Source organism: Neurospora crassa, linkage group V (assembly GCF_000182925.2).
Source record: "Neurospora crassa OR74A linkage group V, whole genome shotgun sequence".
NCBI lineage: Eukaryota > Fungi > Ascomycota > Sordariomycetes > Sordariales > Sordariaceae > Neurospora > Neurospora crassa.
The window spans coordinates 4,978,109-4,997,486 of record NC_026505.1 but is presented as its reverse complement, the minus strand read 5'-3'; the positions used below and the strand labels follow the sequence as shown (position 1 = coordinate 4,997,486).

At 52.3% G+C, this 19,378-nt stretch overlaps 4 protein-coding genes and 1 non-coding gene across 5 annotated transcripts; 2 read left to right on the top strand and 3 right to left on the bottom strand.

Annotated features, from left to right (window-relative positions):
- Window positions 1–3,854: 3,854 nt before the first annotated feature.
- On the bottom strand, window positions 3,855–4,683 carry NCU04146 (hypothetical protein; the record flags this gene model as incomplete). Its single annotated transcript, XM_956209.3, has 4 exons — window positions 4,581–4,683; window positions 4,299–4,505; window positions 4,169–4,191; window positions 3,855–4,110 (listed from the first exon to the last, which is right to left on the bottom strand). Exons 1-4 carry the CDS (start codon window positions 4,677–4,679, stop codon window positions 3,855–3,857), a joined length of 585 nt encoding a protein of 194 aa, XP_961302.3. The 5' UTR covers window positions 4,680–4,683.
- On the top strand, window positions 4,649–7,974 carry NCU04145 (hypothetical protein). The gene has a single exon (XM_956208.3). It carries the CDS (start codon window positions 5,723–5,725, stop codon window positions 7,451–7,453), a length of 1,731 nt encoding a protein of 576 aa, XP_961301.1. The 5' UTR covers window positions 4,649–5,722; the 3' UTR covers window positions 7,454–7,974.
- Window positions 7,975–8,774: 800 nt separating this feature from the next.
- Window positions 8,775–11,590, bottom strand: NCU04144 (sterol O-acyltransferase). Its single transcript, XM_956207.3, has 3 exons — window positions 10,897–11,590; window positions 9,254–10,814; window positions 8,775–9,177 (listed from the first exon to the last, which is right to left on the bottom strand). The coding sequence occupies exons 1-3, from the start codon at window positions 11,049–11,051 to the stop codon at window positions 9,151–9,153; spliced, it is 1,743 nt and encodes a 580-aa protein (XP_961300.3). The 5' UTR covers window positions 11,052–11,590; the 3' UTR covers window positions 8,775–9,150.
- A 3,075-nt stretch (window positions 11,591–14,665) lies between these two features.
- Window positions 14,666–18,506, top strand: stk-26 (serine/threonine protein kinase-26). The gene is made up of 2 exons (XM_956206.2): window positions 14,666–17,209; window positions 17,264–18,506. Exons 1-2 carry the CDS (start codon window positions 15,436–15,438, stop codon window positions 17,848–17,850), a joined length of 2,361 nt encoding a protein of 786 aa, XP_961299.1. The 5' UTR covers window positions 14,666–15,435; the 3' UTR covers window positions 17,851–18,506.
- A 496-nt stretch (window positions 18,507–19,002) lies between these two features.
- On the bottom strand, window positions 19,003–19,074 carry NCU15126. Its single transcript has one exon. It is a non-coding gene; the product is annotated as a tRNA-Arg (tRNA).
- Window positions 19,075–19,378: the final 304 nt, after the last annotated feature.

The window sequence follows — 19,378 nt, the reverse complement described above, 5'->3', positions numbered from 1 at the left end:
CGCGGTGAGTTGGGTATGTCTCCATTGCCATGCGGATTTCGTCGGCAAATTTGTTGATGTAATTGGCTTTTGGCTTACTGATCTGCAAGATGGGCTTGAGCTAAGTTTCAGAATATGACAGCTCATCCCGTTCGCTAGGAAGCTTTCAACAATCTTTCTCAGGGTCCAGATTCGCATGGGCAGTCTGAAAAACGATGCTACCATCCAGCTGGATAGATAGTTTCGGTTGTCGGTCGGATGAATGTCCTAGTTGGGGTCAAGTCCACCATGCAAAGTCTGTCATGCAAGAGGCAACTTCTGCGGGGTGTTCTTCCATCACACGCCTAGATGCGAGCTGTGTATACGAACGACGTGAGTGAGAATTGTGCGTGTGCATCTCCGAATTTGCCATGTACGGAGACCCTCGAGGTTTTGATTTGAACCCCTTGACGGAACAAATGGCGGCCCGCTCCGATTGCACCACGGAATGCTGTCCGCTATGTCGATCCCCTAGCCTTCTTCTGGCTGATATTCCCCGATCAGCTGGGTCTCTTCAACGCCCGAAGGGGTTGGAGGCTCAGGCATAATGGTCACTGACCACGTTATGATTTGCTGAAGCCTTTCCTCCAAATGTGTTGTGGCGATTGTGCAGTTTGCCTTATGACCCCAGTCAGGTTTGTAAGAGTGCTCTCTGAAGTAGAAGCGCACAGCGTTATAGACAAGAAAGCAAAGAAACGACGAGATGTTGATCAGGGTGCATGTGACGAATGCCAGTCAACCAGCCCAGTTCGAAGATGGCCAAAGGATAGAAAGAAAAAAAAAAGAAAAGGTAAAGGGACAAGGAGATGCCTGCCGAGGAGGTTTGGGGTATGCGCAACATGTAGTTCCATCAGCCGGGAGAAAATCGGAGCACGAGTTCATCGGGAAGCGGCTCTAGAAGCCCTCGTGTCCAATCAGCCTGACGCTTCTGCCCCCCGCTACTTGACATATCTGGCTTCGAGGGTCCTCACTCGAGGAGTTCGAGTAGTGTACGGGGGAGGTGTGATGCGCATCTGTGACGGCATGCAGGTTGCACGGCTGCGACCGGCCGACATACGAACGGAGCACCTATCATAGGGTTTGCAGCAGATAAAACAAACCTCCTGGTCTCTCCTTGTACGCTTCCATGATCTGGCAATTGGTGATAAGCAAGACAATCCAGGATGGAACGGCTTCGGCGAGTCTCATCATAAAGTTGATGTCGAGCTTGTGCTTGTTCTGCTCAGGATCAGAGATTCTTTCGAGGTCTCTCCGAGGGTATCCGTCCGATCGTGGGAACACAGAGTGCTAAGAGCAAACGTTGGCACAACAGTCTTCCCAATTTGTCAAGAGTTCACGATATGAGGTATGCAGTTAGAACACCAGAAGCAGCATATCGTAAGCTCACCGCCACCACGGGGATGGGTGGTTACAATATCCGTTCGGCGGTCTGGGATTTGCATCTCATGTGCGGCTGCCCCGGCTTACACTCCCCCCCTCCAGCTGCATTGCCAATGGTGCGCCAACGTACAGACATATAGTATCACCCGCGGAAAAGGGATCCTGCGCGTGTACTGTGCGGGTGGTGTGACGCGACCTGGCCGGCATCGCATGGGGGGACCAACTGATGGGCATGAAAACGAACGACTGCTGTACGGGTCTCATCCGACGGCATGGCCCTGACCGCAAAACATGATGAACATGACGAAGGGGTACCGAGGCCAAGAGCTAATATCTTGGTGCTTTCCTGTTTGGCGGGGTAAAGTCGACAGTTGCTCGGAAGGAGGAAACGAGGGGTGGAGGGGCTTGATGTAACTCGAGTAGTACTCAGTGAGCGCGGCGCGGCTTGTGGCCGTTACCAAGGTTGCAAGGCCGACGTCTAAAACAATGTTGCCTGGCAGATAGTAGTCGGACTGCTCCTTCACGTAGGTGATCATCTTCGGTATTCGACGTCTAGGTCCACTTCGGGCAACCACGAGGCCATTTCCTGAGAAGAGAGAGACAAGGAGTTGGGTGATATGTATCTTGTTCGCTGAGAACGCTGCAAAAGCCAGGTAGGAGACGCTATTTGCATACATATGTGAGGCACGGGCATTGGCAGTAGACGAGACTCTGTAGCCAGTCGATGAACTTTGTTGAACCAACACTCATTGGTTGTCAAATGGGGGAAAATGCAGTACTCCGGCCGTCCCTGAAATCATGGCTTCTTCGGAAAGGCATTGGATGGAGTGACAAGGCTAACAGCAGACTGTCACAATGGACCTGTTGTCTGTATGAGGCTGTTTGGCTGTACCTGCTTGTGGATGTGTATCGTTTCGTAGGTGGGTATGGAGGGTAATGTTGGAATAGGAAAGGGAACCATGTGTCTCAATTGGATAAAAGACTGACCAGGTGTGGAAGATGACTGGTGTCACTTGAATGGTGCGGTCGCATGCCTGTCGACTATTGGCGGATGGAAATATGACAAAAGTTGACGTTGGGAGAAATTCGCTCTTGTGATGGCCCAATCAGCCAGTCAGAGTCTGCGACTGTCCATGGAGAGGACTAACGGGCATCTGAGAGGTCAAGCCAGCGTCTTGACCCAGCGACGACAGGATGAACTGTTTCCAGTTGCATGGGCACTCGGAGCGTCACAGGTCAAGAAAGAGCAGCGGGCATCGATCGAGGCCTCCTCCGAAATCCGGGGCGGTCGAGGGATTGTGCAGTTTCAAGCATAGGTACCTACCCAGAGGTAGGACTTGGATAGAGGTAGGTACCTACCCTCATGGCGGGATATCTCCAGTCGGTAGGCCAGGGCAGACGGGTACCGTACTTGCCCATACGAGTGCTGCCGGCAAAATGTTGGACGTTGGGCGTTTAAAGCGGCTATTGCCAAGTCGAGGAAAGAGCGCAGCGGAGACTGTGGTTGGATGACGAATTGAAGACCGTAACTCGACTCGGAAAGTGTTGACCTCATTGCACTGACATATCCTGAAGCAGGCGCGCTTTTTCCCTGTTTAAGTACCTCTAGAGCATCATCAGGAGCGTAGTCTCCTGCCGTTTGTGATGCTACGCCCGAAGGGAAAGTGACATGGATACCTCCTCCTACAGTCATCAATTCATCGTCGGTGTACACGGACCAAGCTTGCTTGACGACGATTTGAACTTGGACGGTTTGACCTTTGACGGTTGATGCAATCTCAGCTCTCGAAAGAACCTATTGGTGACTGCCACACCATCCAGCGGTACGGCGATTGTCACGGTGATTGACACGAGGGAACATACGCCTGCCCTGATGAGCAAGATGAGACTGCTAATCCGGTAGCTTGCGCAGGAACAAACGGTTCTGCTGAGCTGTTGAAAGGTGTCTTGGGCCAAGATCAACTTCTTCAAGTCTGACTGGGGCGAGTCAGTGCTCTCGGCGTCCCGGCGGCGGCGGCGTCAAGTCCGTCCATTCAACACCATCACCAACCCACACCGAGGCACCGGGCGATATTCCGATGGAATTGTGGTGTTTGGAACTTGGCACTCCCGTCTCAGCAATGGACTATTGAGCGAGTGGCACTCCGGGGTGCAAGCCCGCCGATCAGGGAGCGAGGCCGCCTTCCGAGCGTCGAGACGTGGCTGGTGCTGTTTGACATGGCATTTTGACGGTCCATATTCCGGATGTTATAGTCTCACATCCACCCAGGAGAAAGGGGGCAACCTCATCTGGGCTGTCTTGACTGTCGCCTCAACAGCGATGCTATTCCTGACATGACTGCCACACCTGCGCTGCTGATGAAGGTAGCACTATGCATCATTAGCGGCCGGCGGCCGGAAGAGAAGCTGAGAAAGAAGCCGACAGAAGTCGAGGGACGAACTGGAAGGGGACCTTCTCATTTGATGGCATGAGCCGGGGCCTGGCAAGGGCACCACAACAGGAAAAGCTCCGCATACAGCCAGCGTGCGTCCAGCCAGTAAGAGGCCGTCTCGATATGCTGGTCCACCGCATTTTCAGCACCTCCGCAGTCCGCATAGCCCTCTGGCTCCTCCAAGACCTCACGTCGTCTGCACATGCATGCCTTCTTCCCCTCACAGTGCTGGGGAGCATCGCGCGTCTGCCCAGTAGGAATTAGAAACTTGGAGTGGTATCTGTGCCTCTGGTGCAGAAGCGCGACATTGAACGACCCTACTGTGAGCCTGTTCACACCTGTCGAATCCCCGCAACTGACGCTATCGACAGCTTCACACACGACATGTCTGTGAAGTGTGTAGTCTAGGTAGGTATGAAAGCGAAGAAGAGCAAAGTAGACACAGGTACAAAACTATAGTAGAGGTACCTTTTTTCTCGATCTGTCTTTGGGCTGTCTCGGTATCTCAGGTCCGGTTCCATGCTCCCATCTCCCACTGGACTCGATAGTATCGCATTGGGGCCCATCAAGATCCAGAGCACCGGGAGTGTGCGCGTTACAGGTTCGTCCCAAGAAGTCAGGACGAACACAAGGCGCACGACTAGACACCTCAATTTGCCAGTCGCGATATCTTGGCTGTTTACAGGTACTTCACATTCCAGTGCGGACTGGAAGGGCAGTTACGGGAAAACAATTAATCAAGGAGCGCACCTGCCCGTCAACTTGAACCATCCATAGCACCACCAGTCCACGCACTCGACCCTGGCACGACATCAAAGCGAGTGCAGGTGACCTTGGCCTGGCCATCATCCTCGCCCTTTTCACCTTCCGCGCATACCGTACCTTGCTCAGTCCACCTCCTCCTCCATCTTCTTCAGACTTTTAGTGTTTCCGACATTCGCTTCAAGTTCTCCGTTTTCTACTTCCACTTCAGGTTGTGTTGCCGATCGACTATTGTCCGTTGCTGCTGGGATACATAGAGGTACCTATACCGACCAGGTATTCATCCAGTCAGGGGGAGGTACCTAGTCTTGGTCTCTTTCCACCCGACCCACGTCACGCCTGTTTCCTGAGAACCTCAAGGTTATTAGGTTGTCACTTCTCTTAGGTTGTGCTTCGTTGCTTTGGGATTCCCTACCCTGCTCTCTTCACCTTCTGATCATATACTCCATACACCCCGCACACACACACACTACACCGAGGGACCCTTCAAGTTATACCTGGTCGTTAAAACGTTGATCACCGCCTTTGGTTGCACGACAAATCCAGTACCGGAAACAACAACACCACGGGCCCCACTCCGGTCGGCCAGTCTCCAGATCCCCGAGATCCCTTCCCCCCTAGAGGTAACGACCCTCCCCTGTGGTTCCCTTGGCCCTGCACGAGCACAGCTAGGCGCAACACTACAACCACTAGACAACGGCCCACCCTATTTTACCAGTCAGATCACGACGACCAGCACCTATACCTACCGCTACCGCCCCCCAGAAGCCGCCCTCCAACTTTCTTTCTACGCTTTTTTTCCTTTCGCCTCAATTCCCATCTTTCACTTCTTTGCGTCCACAGCCGCACCCGTTTTGCCCCTCCAACCGCGCGTCAGCCTCGCAATCCCTACCGCCCCATATTTCCACGCCTCCCAGCCCCAGGGACATATACAACTCTCCCTCGGGTTCCTACGACAGTCCCACGTCTTTCAATGCTTTAGTTGCCCTGTCTCGACGGACGCCTGGTGCCTTCTTGTCAAGTTACATACACTATACTTTTCCGGCTCGCTTTTCGACAAGCTCTTCCTTCAAACATCAAACTCGAGTCAACGTACCTTATCAATTCTCATCATCATCACCATCACCACCATGTCTTCTCTTCCTCCCGACCCGTGGCAGGTCCTCGGCATCGCAAAGACGGCAGACAAGACCGAGATTCGGACAGCATACCGAAAATTAGTCCTCAAGTGCCATCCAGACAAGGTGCAAGATCCGACTCTGAAAGCTGAGAAGCAAGATGAGTTTCAAAAAGTCCAGCAAGCATATGAGCTTCTCAACAACGACGAAGAGCGGGCAAAGTATGAGCATCAGGTTCGAATGAGTGAACTCAACCAACAAAAGGCACGGGCTGCCTCAAAGAGCGCGGCTCATTCCCCAGCTGCTCGATCATCTCCCAGGCACAAGGAGTTCGCTTTCAGCAGTACGCCAGAGCGTGCCTCGCACAGGACAACGACATCAACCAGGGAGAAGATGTACTTTCAGCCCTCGCGCTCTCACGAAGAAGTTCCTACTGCTCGCTTCGCCGACATGAACTTCAACGAAGAGAGACGTGCTCGTCGGGCAACTAGCTATGAGAAGCAACCAAGACCCGAGGACGAAAGGCCCTCAAGGCGCGAAGAGGAAAAGGCACCCAGACGTGAAGATGAAAGGCCCGCGAGGCGCGAGGAGGAGAAGCCATTGAGACGAGAAGAAGAGAAGTCGAAGGACAAGCGCAAGGATGAAGAGGAGAAGAAGGCAAGACGCCAGAGGGACTTGGCCAGGGAGTTGGAAGAAATGACTGATCCCGGCCGCAAGGCGGAGAAGAAGAAGACGGACAGGGAACGGGAGAGACCCGAGAAGGAACGAAAATTGGAGGATAAATCCCGGCGGCACAAGGGTCCCTCAATTGAAGTCATGGAGGAGCCCGAGGAGCCTCCCAAGTCAGACAAGAAATCTGCAAAGTCTTCGAGTAAGAAATACACCGAGACTAAGGAGCGTGAACGAGATGGCTCCCGCTCCCGCGAATATGATTTTGGGCGAGAAAAGTCGGCCTCTCGTCCCGCTGCCGGTTTTGTTGCCGATGACCCGCTGGAAAAGGCAAGGCTATACATCCAGAACAGGGGTACCAAAGTTCGAGACGAACGAATTCCGAAGCTTGGGAGATCCCAAACCGAATTCTGGAGTTATAAGCCAGAAGTGCCCCGTCCGTCCCCTGCCGACTACGACGAAGAAGAAGTCCCGCGATCATCTGGTCGACCCCGTCGATGCTCCCATGAGGCGCCACCAAGGTCTAAGGAGGGCCCGAACATCATCCCTGTTTCGCCTCGCCTTGCTCCGACGAATTCTCGCCCTAATCCGATCAATGTCAAGGCTTCGAAGACTCATGCTGTCCCTTCGCCTCTGAATTCTCCCTCTCGCATGCAACGATCAGCAACAACCAATGATATACATTCCGGACATCAGTTTCATCCACCGCCCATGACACGACACACTACATGGGCTCCTAGCTCCGACCGTCATTTCGATAAAGTCTACCCTAACGACTCGGATGATGATTACGGACGCCATCATCGTTCACGCTATGCGGATTCCCCTTCTGATGGTGTTCGGTACAAAGCGGATGGGGGCAGAAGCTCGAGGCGCGATGAACCAACATATCCCCAGGCTTACTCGCGAGGAACTTCCGCCACACGAGTTCCTCCTGAAATGTACGGATCTGCACGCATGTACTCGACTTCGGGTATGAAGGTGAAAGAAGGCAAGACATTCACTACGACTGACGTGAAATACGCCGATATACCCTATCCTCATCGAGCCTATCCTTCAGTACCTTCATACTAGAACGTGACTTGAGGCATTCTGAACCCGACAACTTTGTTTTTCTGTTTCTCTGGACTTCCAGTTCTCTTCTTTCGGCAGGTGTTTTCAAGGGCTTGCATTGATCGGGTCATCGGGGTACGGTGTTTGGTTTGGGGATCAATTGGTCAATTTTCTGCTTTTATACTACTCATATATGGGGAACGAAACCCGGTAAAGAGACAGTAACGACACGTCCATGTTTCACACATCGCATGGTATGGGATTTATTGGGATACGATCTGGGCACGAGATAGAGGACTCAAAGCCATGGCAAGGAGAGGAAACGGGATGCGTGGGAACGCTCTGGGACAATGGTCAAGGACAGCATCGGGAAATGTAGCGCATGATGATGAAGCAATAGGAATTTCCATCTTGGGGTTCACTCGTTTTTTTTGGTCTGATTTTTGGTTGTATCTAAGGCACGGGAATGACGACGTAACGTACTTCTTACAAACATACCAACGTTTTGGATACCCTAGACTTGTACTATCAAGGAAAACCCTTTCACAAACGCAATGTGGATCGGCATTCCAAACAGTGAAATATCGCATACTCAACTGCATAAAAATGCGAAATAACAACCGATGGACTGATATACACGATATAGGGTAACGCTAAGAGGAGAATACTAGTGTGGCTTTGTATCATAAGGACAATATGGTTCTCAAGGCTCGGAACTTCTCACGATGATTTTCTCTTTTCACTTCTTTTCTTACCCATCGTTCACAGGCGTATCTTGTTTCTCTTCATTATCTCCTCTTCTTGTACATTATCGCTTACCTTGTGGGATAGGTAGCTGACCTCCTTCTTCGCAGGGAACACGAATATTATCGATTGCACTCGCCGACGCCATGAGAACGAAAACTTCAGTCGTTGTCATGGAAACGGTAGATGTGTTATAGTTTCGTTAGAACACCGATAGTCTCTACACATCAACTGTAAATATCTCCTGGACAATTCGTCGGCATATCTTCTTGTGTCTGCTCATCAACGACCTAATGGCCTACCCTACCCTAGATCCCGAAACTCTTGTGGTCAACAGAGAAGTCTAGAAGCCTTAAAATGGAATGGGGCAGTCGCGACTAGGGTCACGTACGTAAGACAGTACTTAGTGTCCAAATGGAAACAATCTGAGGATATATAAGGTAGGTTCGTTTCCAGTCTTCATTTCTTGTGCTCCAACCGTCCATTATGATTTCATCTCAACAGCTGAGGTAAGTAGTGAGCAGGTAGGTACTTGAACCGGCATCCAAGTGTACCTAACTCGTTACGCACCGTTCCCTAAGTAGATAAGGCACTTATACTTGACCTCTCATACGGGTCATAGGTGTGAAACACTACATGTATACACTAGATGTATGTATGTATGTATAACGGGTATCTGTACTGTACTCTATAAAGACAGAACATTTTGCTCCTCCTTGTAATGCAACAAAGACCAGGCAAAAGACAAAAGATAGAACACATCTTTACTTCGACTGACCACCGAATCAGTTCGCTTACGATTCATTGAATACCAGGCCGAGTTCCCTTCCATCTCCTACTCCTCCGTTCTTGCTTATCAGACGCCGACGCCTCTTTTATATGACATGGTATAGTATGGTAAAGTATGGTACAATATGTGCTGTAATTGTGTCCGGAAAATTGACCGGGAGAATGGCAATGCAGGTCGAATTTGTTTAAACCAACACGTAAAGCGAGCAAATCTATACAGTCCAAGCGTTAGTAATCTCCCTCAATATTCGACAATGAAAGGGCAAGGAAAGGAGGAGAACAACTCACCAAACTCAAACCCAAGATCATACTACACCAAAAGCAAACATTATTCAACGTCTTCTTGCCCCTGACCAACTCGGTCTTTTGCAGCATCACAATCGGCAGCTGGAGCATCTGGCAAATGAAACCATAGCCTCTCAACTTCTTAGTGATACACGCCATAACGATCTCGTGGCCTACGGCCGATATCAAAAAGGTAATGACGGTCGCGTTGGCCTTGCCGACATGCGGCCTGCTGGCGCTGTATACGTGTCTCCTCAGGAAATTGTATACGGGCACGTTCCATTCGCGAGAAAATTCCATCCAGTCCGTGCTGTTCCACCAGTCCGAGTAGAAGTGGCGATCGGCAAAGTGCGTGATCTCGGCGAAGGCGCCGAGGACATACTCGAAGATGACGAGGAAGACAAGCAAGAAGGTGAGCATGAAGGGGAACAGCAGCCACGAGATGGTCTCCGCCAGAACGAGGAGGGCTTCGAGCGCCGTCAAGGGACCGGAATCGCCGGCGGCGGCGCGCAGCGTAGGATCGAGACGGATGGAGGCGTCGGTCAGCGCGGGCAGGATGAACTCCTCCGAGATGACGGTCAACAAAAAGATGCAGCCGAAGACGGCCAGGACCTTGGACAGCAGGTTCTGCCAGTCGATGGCGGCGGTGCGCGGGTACTCGATTTCATAGCATAGCGTCGGGCAGCAGAGGTAGTCGAGGTAGTTGGCCCAGGTCAGGTTGGCCGGGTACGTGATATTGCCCATGGGCGAGGTGAGTTCGCGAGCGAGGTCCTCGCGGAGCTGAGTGATCTCTTCGTCCTCGTTTGGGGTGCTGATCTCCTCGGTTTCCTTGCTGCTGGCTTCGGCGGCGGCTTCGACCGCGCGCTGCTTGGGGCTGGCAACGGTGCCCAAGGGGTTTTCGGGGGTCGGGTAGAGATAGGCCGGGGCCTTGGAGGCGGTGGCCGGGTCGTCGAGCGCCCGGAGACGCTTCTCGGTCTCGGACAGGTGGCCCATGTAGAACGAGTACGAGTGCATCTTCATGAGCAGCACCATGGTGTGTAGCAGCAGAAAGACCTGGGCAGTCCACGTCCACTCCAGCCAAAAGGGAATCACAATCCAAACGGCTAGCCAGATGGCCTGGTAGATGCTCTGGATGGCCATGCCGCCCTTGGCCCAGGTCAGCACGCCGCCCGCGGGGGCAGCGCGGAAGACCTTGTGTAGTGGGAGGGATACGGCGGTGGTGGCTACCATGAGGAAGTCGGCAATGGCAAGATGCCAGAGCTTGACGGTGAAGAGCCCCCAGATCTGGACGCGCAGCGGATAGCCCGTGTCTTTGATGTTGCGTAGGCAGGTGGTGATGGCCATGATGGCCAAGCCGATCCAAAAGAGATTGAAGAAGCCATGGAAGTCGCGGTAGTCGCTGTTGGGATCGAAGTGGGATACTCGGCTTGCGAACTCTATCGTGGGGAAGATGCGGCGGCGTTGCTCGGCGCGGACTTGCTTGCGGGCAGTCGAGAGGGATTGGATGGACGGGGGAGCATCGGACGGAATCGGGGTCGAGCGGCCGCTGCTTACACCGGTGACACTGATGTCAGCAGATCAGTTAGCACTCTGGAGAGATGTCCGGTAGGTCTCTTCCACGCTTTGTCTTGTTGTGATGGCCGTACCTGGTAGCTCCGGTACCGTTTGCATGGTCGCTGTCGCCGTTTGCGTCGTGGGAGAGTTGGGAGACTTGAGTGTGCAAGGGTTTCCGTGGTCGAGGCCGGAGAATGTTGTCGCCTTGGCCGGCGAAGGCGTCCGCTGATGTCGATGTGGATGTCATGCTCCTCCTTCCCCAACTGAGATTGTACGTCGTCGTATGTGTATGTATGTATAATGCGGTGCCTTGCTTAGATGAAGCCGGCCGCGTTGCAGCAAGTGTCTGGTGCTTCTGGACGGACTGGTCAAGACCGATGATGATGCCAGGAACACGCGCACGGACAGTAACGAGTTCAGGGTCAGTTCGGTCAGACCCCTTGAATCATGCACCGGGAATGACGAAAGAATAAAGAGAGTTTTAAGAATGTTTCTGGTAATTTGCGAAACGTGGGAGCTTGCTTCTGCCAATGACAAGCTGTGGTGACATACCGGGGCCGTCGTCTGAGGTTTATTTCCACTTCTTGTGTTTACACTGCAGTCTGGTACCCAAGTCTCTCCCTTTTCAGTTTCCCTTCAGTTATCTAAAGTACCAACGACAACCAGATGAAGCTCTCGTCAGACTTCCACCTGTCAAGTCAAATGCCACGATGCAAGACATTGAAACTTTTGACAGTAATCGTCGTCCTATCCCTCTTACTTCCCCGGCATCTCGTCCCAATCTCGATACGAAGTGTAAAGTGCAAGCTGTTCGCCGCTGGCCGGCTACAGTCAAGGTCGCAATACGTCACTTCCACGTGACTGCAGCAGGGATTGGGAGAGTCGAAGGAGGTGATGATAGCATGGATAACCATGTCGGGGCCAAAAATACAATAAAAATTGAATAAAAAAAGTAAACTTCGATTCGGATAATCGGAAATCACTTGAGCTCTACAAATCTTGCAAAGGCGAAATCGCAACATGGCGAGCATGGGCATCCCCCATATCGGGACGGACATGGAATAGACTTGGAACAACACTCATCCAGGCAAACCCTCGATTGGGGTTGAAGAGTCGAAGCCACAACGGGAAGGGCCGTTGTTTGATACTGTACGTGTAGCCGTGGACGCATTGATCCCCGCGGATTACAGATGGAAACACTCAGACAGTCGTCCTTTTCAATGAAGAAAAACGCCAGTGTCATCTCAAGTCCCCGGCCATGGACTGTGAATGGATCCTTTTTTTTTTTTTTTTTTTTTTTGATCGGACAACGGAGAGCTCAAAAATTGGAGAGTTCATCATCGTGGGGAGAGATCGTGGGGAGGGATCGTGGGGACAGAGCCAAAGTCGCCATCACCGGCATCGACATTGACATCGACATCATTCGGAGAAAGAAAGAAAAAAAAAAGTGACGTTTAGCTGTACCACGTCTCGTACATTGACTCTCGGCTTCTTCCCTGTCCAGTTAATCAGTCACACATGGTGCGCCTGTCGGTCATTCTTGGTGAAAGGTCTTGTCCTGCTAGCAAGCCTGCCAACAGGGACTCTCTTGGTGTCTCTTGGTTGATCCCGTGCGCATCGACACATCGACTGAAAGATTTTACTTTTTGGAGGGGTTTTTGGGGTCGATGGGATGCATGTCCAAACTTGGACGGATATCCAACCAAATATCGAAAGAGGCCGTCAGCGTAGCAATTGTCGTCCCCTTCCAAAGCGTAAAGGGGTCGCAGCCAATGAATTTGGCGGGTTAGACATCGTGCGAATGTGATGCGGCCCAGAGAGTCAAAGTCGAAGCAGAGCTTCGTTGCTTGCCAGCGAGTGTCACTCTTGACAGAGTTCAACGCCAAGGTCTAAAAGCCGATCTCGGCGGATCAGGTCTTATCAACTTGATGGTCGCTATCTTGGATCAAAGATACACCACGGCGGGATATATCTTTTGTGGCAATCAAGCGGCAGCCTGGCCGCCCCGAATTGGTGAGTTCCGAGATAAGGCAGATGATATTGTTCATGTAGTGTACCAGAAGGGAACGTTGAGTTGCCGCAAGAAAAGGAACCCCAGTATCAGGTACATGATGACATTTTGATATATGTATGGGACTGGCGATTGGGCATCTGGGCTGCAGCACATGTGTAACAATAACTGAAAACCCATACACCAAAATAATCAGCATTACCGATTTCCGTTCGTTGCCGGGCAGGTGTGCTACAACACAAAGATTTACTTGGTGATGGACAACTGAATGGATTTGTGTGATATTGCAAGATGACCGAAGCCCCGGTGGAACTCCACCCCCCACCCCCAGCACCCAATTGACAATCCCTGGAAACGGAAGGTATCGCCAGACTATTTTCCTGAACAAGGGAACACTCATTTCCATTCCGGCCATCTTTCGATCGATTCTGTCTAGTAGGACCTGCCAAACGTGTCTCGGGTAAAATAACATCATTTTCAGTCTGGTCGGATTCGTCGAGATGTCGATGAGTCTCTTTGTTCTGTGTTGGTGGTCCACCGGCACAGCAACCATGATGCAATGTCAATCCCTAGAGGTAATAAGCCGCCGTCGTCGTTGGAAATTAAACAGAGAGGACGTGACAATGGTCACCTGGCATACTAAAGCAGCAATACTGGCGCGGGACCCGTGCTTTGGGATATGAGCGCCGTGGGCCATGGTGGTTTTCCAGGCAATGTTCAATTTCCAGACGCTGGCTATTCTGGTCTTCATCACGCTATCACCTGACGGCATGTTCCACTGGGATTTGGTTGTTTTCGGATCGACGTCAACGTTACCTCCACCCACTGCCTCTTACCCACCCCGCGCGCGGCGACACAGTCGAGATCGAGGAGTCACCGACACCACGCGAAGAAGAAGTCGCGATACCTTCCATTCCTAGGTTCCTTGTCAGCTTCACCGCAGTTGCCTCGATAGGTGGAGGTGCCTACAGGTACTGCCTAGGTACCTACATCACCGGCGAGTCCAGCCCGTTGCTGCCTACCCATACCTAGTGTACTGGTACTGCGACGACAGTCTGCCACTGCTGCACGCTGTGCCGACTGTCCCTCACGTCCCTGGGAAGCTCCATCGCGACCCTGGGCAACATACCCCAGCCTGGCGTGCAGGTACACTAGAGGTACCTTGGAATTAGCAGGCTAGGTAGGTACCCGGGTGATCCAGGTGTGGCAGGCCCCCCCAGCGGGAGGTCGCGGTTTGCGAAAGCGCATCAAACTTCCAACCCCGAAATCGACACCAACAAGGGTCTGCGACAGCGGCAAAAAGCAGAAAGGGGAGAGCCCGGAAGACAGACAGAGAAAAAAAAAAAAAAAAAAAAAAAAAAAAAAAAAAGTTCAACGGCCGGGGACGAGTCGACTCAGAACAAAAGGGATCAACACCCCAAATCCCGTTTGTCTCTCAATCCTGGACCGAGTGAACTGAGCGAGTCTAAGCCGTCGTCACATCACATTATCATTACCATCAGCGCACCTAGCCACGCTTCTCTCTTTCACTATCAACCTACGACATCAAGTGACGACGCTATCTACCAACCTATTTGGCCTACAGGACTACCTACTACATACCTGCAGGCGGAACTCAGGACTGGAGCGTGGTATAACACAGCCTTGCCGGGCTCGTCACTCCGGGCATTGCCGTTCCACTGCGGTTGGGGCTTGTACTCTTTTGGAATCGGCGGATTTTGGTCCAGAGGGCCGAATCATCGCCGACAATTCGGCCAGTTTGGGGGGAGGAGGAGATAAACCTCAGTCAGACTGACCTGGACAAAGCCGGGCTATCAGCAGGCCGCCAGACAGCAGGGCGCAACCGAAGGGAAGCTCTCATCACCTACCCACCTAGGTACCTACCTACCTACAGCGCACTGGCATCATAGCGCGGAGCCCAAACCCGACACCACACTACTGCATATCCATACAAGGCCCGCCCTTTGAAGGACCAGGACACACGCGGGCCTGCAATTCGCCAGCTTCTTGCATTTCCACCCCCCAAATCCCTCCAGCTGCATCTCGACCCTCAACAATCTTGCTGTTCTTGTAGGTACCCGGCAACCGAAAGGCACCCTGCTGCGGAGCGAATTGCCATAGGCCAGTCATTCGGTCACTTACACCAACCTAGCTCACCCAGGTACCTCGACATAGACTCATCGAGCCGTTTTAGCCTCGGGGGTTCCACTTACACCCAGATCCTACCTTCACCATCACCGACATCACTGCGACTACTTGGGAAAAGGAGGCCTAACCCCGGAAGACATTTTCATACAAAAGGGACGGGAGGCCCGATAACACAGCACTGTACCAGCTAGCCGCGGGTACCTGAATTGCCGTGTGGATATCGACCGTGGACGTGGCCGTGGACGTGGCCGTGATCGTGATCGTGGGCATGCAAGTGACAGTCAAGACGTTCCAGGATCCGCAGCGCTGACCCGACGCAACCGCAAGTGCATCACCTGGGCAGAAAAAGATACCAGGACCAGCACCACAACAGAGGATCCCAGAGGACCACCCCGTGGACCAGGCCCGGACGAGACGAGGACCACCACCAACCAACCCGCACTACCTACCAAGCACAGAGGTACCAGCGACAATGTCCTCTACAAACTCCTACTCGCATTTTTGCTCCTCTCCTCCTCCCCTTTCCTCCTCCTCCTCCTCCTTTCAGGAGGCTCCCTATGCACAAGGCGACGGTGATGCGCCGCGGAAAGACGCAGCAGCTGCTGTAGCTGCCGCAGGCTTCCTCAACGAGCACAATGTCCACCAAAACTCGGCCCTCAACCTCGACTCTCCACCGTCGCCCAAGTTGACCTCTGCCGAGACCCCGGCCGGATCTACATCCGTCTCAACACCGAAGCGGGAACGCGCCGGCACGCTTTGCAGCAACCTTGATCAAATCCAGTTTCGGTCTCATACCATTGCTCCTTCACCCACCCTGCCGCGCTTTACATCTGCTTCCACCCCTCCGAGACCTGGTGCGTCTGCGGACAGCAGCAACCTGCACTCGTCCCCGCGGGGTCGCCAGAACCTTCACTCGCCGCCTGGTCACGGATTACGACTGCAGACCGAGATAAATCCTATAGTAAACCCATTCGCCACGGCAACCGGCGACAGCTCAACCTTTGGAACCTTGACCTCTTCGCCCACACTTATAAGGTCGTCGCGTCCTTCCTTGACCCTGCACCACAAATCTTCCGCCTCTTCCCTCAGACCGATTTCTCGAACACCAAGTCTGAGAGCCGGCAGTCTTCCAAATCCCTTCAGCCCTATCTCGGCAACGAGCTCCTGTTATCCCAGTCCCGTCATAGCGGCTATGGGCGATGTCACACCCCTGCCATCACCTTTACTGCCCAGTGATTCACCAGGTCCGTGGAAGAAGCTAGGATATCAAAAAGCCCGCGACACAATACCAGAATCCCATCCCGTCGACAACGCACCTTTGGCCAACACCGAGAGCTCGAAGGCTACCGCGGCCATGGTCCTCCCCAAGAAGAAGTCATACGCCGGGCTCGGGTCCGGTCGCAGCGGAGCCGCGAACGATAGCGAGCATCTGCACACCCCGTCAACGTCGGCCTCGCATACACGAAACCGGAGTATTAGTGAGTACATTCCGGATCCGATGCATATTCCAAAGCGGATGTCGACCATCTCGGGAACCCGTGTCCGGCCCGAGCTGAAAAACGTGGAACCGGGATATGACGGCCACATGCGCCGGGAGCCCCACTTGTCCGAAGCGCGGGGTCTTGCGCCCCCCATTGAGAAGCCGCCGACACCCCCACCTAGCGAGGCTTCCATGAGTGCCAACGACGTCTCATCACTTGCCGCTTTCGGACTTCCCAACAAAGAATCCTATCACGAATATTTCGAGGCCTATGGAAAGCACGACCGGAAGCTGCGCCGCTGGCGCGCTATCAAGATGCTGGGCCAGGGTACCTTTAGCAGAGTTATGCTCGCCACAAGTCAAATATCCCCATCGGACGACGAGGACTGCTCATCCGGCACCGGCATGCACACCCCCGAGCCGACATATCACGACCGCCGCAGTCTTGTTGCCGTCAAAGTCTGTGAGCATGGACCCCGTGGAGGGGCATCGGAGGACAGGATCGAGATGAGCTTGAAACGAGAATTGGAACTCATGAGGGTTCTGCAACATCCTTCGCTGGTTCAGCTCAAGGCTTGGAACATTGAGATGACGCGGGCCATTCTGGTGTTGAGTTACTGCCCCGGTGGCGACCTTTTCGACATTGCCAGTCGTCATCGCGACATTTTAAGTCCGACACTTTTACGCCGCATCTTTTCTGAGGTGGTCGGTGCAGTCAGCTATCTTCATTCGGAGAAGATTGTGCACAGGGACATTAAATTGGAGAGTGAGTCGCATTACCAATGAGTCCGTGTTGTCTAGGTCTAATCACATGTTACAGATGTCCTTGTCAATCTTACACCTGAGGAGCTCAGCACACCCACCGATTGGGCAACCTACCCTTACTCAGTCATCACCCTCACTGATCTCGGTCTCTCCCGCCGTGTCGCCGATGACGAAAAGCTCGAAACAAGATGCGGCTCGGACGACTATGCCGCCCCCGAAGTCATCATGGGCCAACCCTACGACGGCCGCGCTACTGACGCCTGGTCGCTGGGTGTCCTTCTCTACGCGCTTCTTGAGGGCAGGCTCCCTTTCGACCCGCCCCCCGGAGCCGGTGATTATGCCATGCAGATGCGCATGCGGAGTCGGACTAGTCATCGGATTGCCCGTGTCGAGTGGCGGTGGATCGAATATGGCGTCCCTAGCGGCGAGGACGGTGAGGGCAAGCACGAGGCGGATCCCGCCAAGTTCAGCGCTAAGGGCCTGCAGGGTGCCAGGGAAGTGGTCGAGGGCCTGCTGAGACGGGCGAGAACCAGATGGCCACTTACTCAGGCTGCAGCGACCGAGTGGGTCAGCGGTGGCATCCAGGTTGAGGGAGGAATCCAGTTCAGGGAAGAGGACGATGGAGAGGAGGTCACCCATTGATTTCATCGCCAACTCAAAGGTGCTTCGCATATTTGGGGAGGTTTTTCTTTTTGTTCCAACAAACTCTGAGGGCTGAGTTAGTAGCCTCTTTCTTCATTTGCTCGTCTTTTTATTTAGCCATGGGGGTTCTTGATTCTGCACTTTTACTTCATACTTCAGCCACCACAACAACCCATTTAGCTTGTTCTTTATTGATGATGAGATAACGAAAAGGGGTTTGGTGGAATTTCTTCGGTTTTGCGTGCCGGACAGGCGGGTTGGTTGGTGGGTCTACACTGGGACGGACACAAGGTTGGCATTTGCTTTTTCTCATAACCGCCACGATGGGTAGCGGTTTATACAGGGAGGTTGACGGACAATATGGATGGAGGCGAGTGAGGAGCGGTGTTTAATGGTCAGGCTTTGCATCAAGTCACACAAAAGAAAAAACAACCGCGCAGTTCGTTCTATCGGATATAGACGGGGGTTCTGAAGTAGATTCTCACATCGTTTTCACACCTCTCAGACTACTATATGGAGAAGACTTCCACGGATGATATAGGAATCGCATAAGCGGAAAATGAGAAAAGTTTACGTTGTGTACTTATGTCTCTTTTGATCCAAGCTATGATTATCACGATGCAATGATAAGAAAAAGGGAAGATAGAGTCTCAAAGAAAGGGAGCTGAAATCTTTGCATTTTCATCCAAAATAGATGCTCGCCACGAACAAACTTATCAAAATGAGGATATGGGGAATCAACATGTGAAGCCCGGTTAACATCCATTCCGCTCATGGAATATGAATGATAGATCTATCACGGCTAGACCATCCACGATGAGCTGAGCTACACATTTTCCGAGTAAGCCACCCAGCGGCGTCCCAATCCACACCAGGGGGAATAAATACACATAACCCATTCCGAACAGATGAATGTCACCTTTAAAGCTACACACAATCCCATTCGACGTGAGCCAGATATACTAATCCACCTCAGCTTCGAAAATAATACGACCAACCATTACAAGAAAACATGAACTGCACCGTGAGAAGCAAGAAATAAAAAACGAAAACCAACCAAAAGAAAGAAAGCGGAACTACATGTAAAACAATACTTATAGAAGAGAAGATTATGGTTTCTGAAAAAAACAAAAAGACCTAAAAATTTAAAGTCGACCATCCTGGGACTCGAACCCAGAGCCTTTACCACCGGAAAGTAACGCGCTACCGTTGCGCCAAACGGCCATTGTTATCTATTCTGTTTGAGGCAAAAACCTATATGGGCAGTCAGCTTGCCGTGGTGTGCAACTGATGTAAGTCTAACTACCTCTAACCATCGATTCCTAAACTACAATCACTACGCATGTATCCATCACCAGGAGCAAAACCAACACCATCACCAACATCGCAATTATATAACTACAGGCCACAACACTTATATGCACAAGTTCTACTCTGAGTTGTTAAACAAATAACCAAACAAACAAACTAGAATAACCTGCAAACAGCCTACGATAGTTTTGATGCACAGCTATATATAAATGGAGAT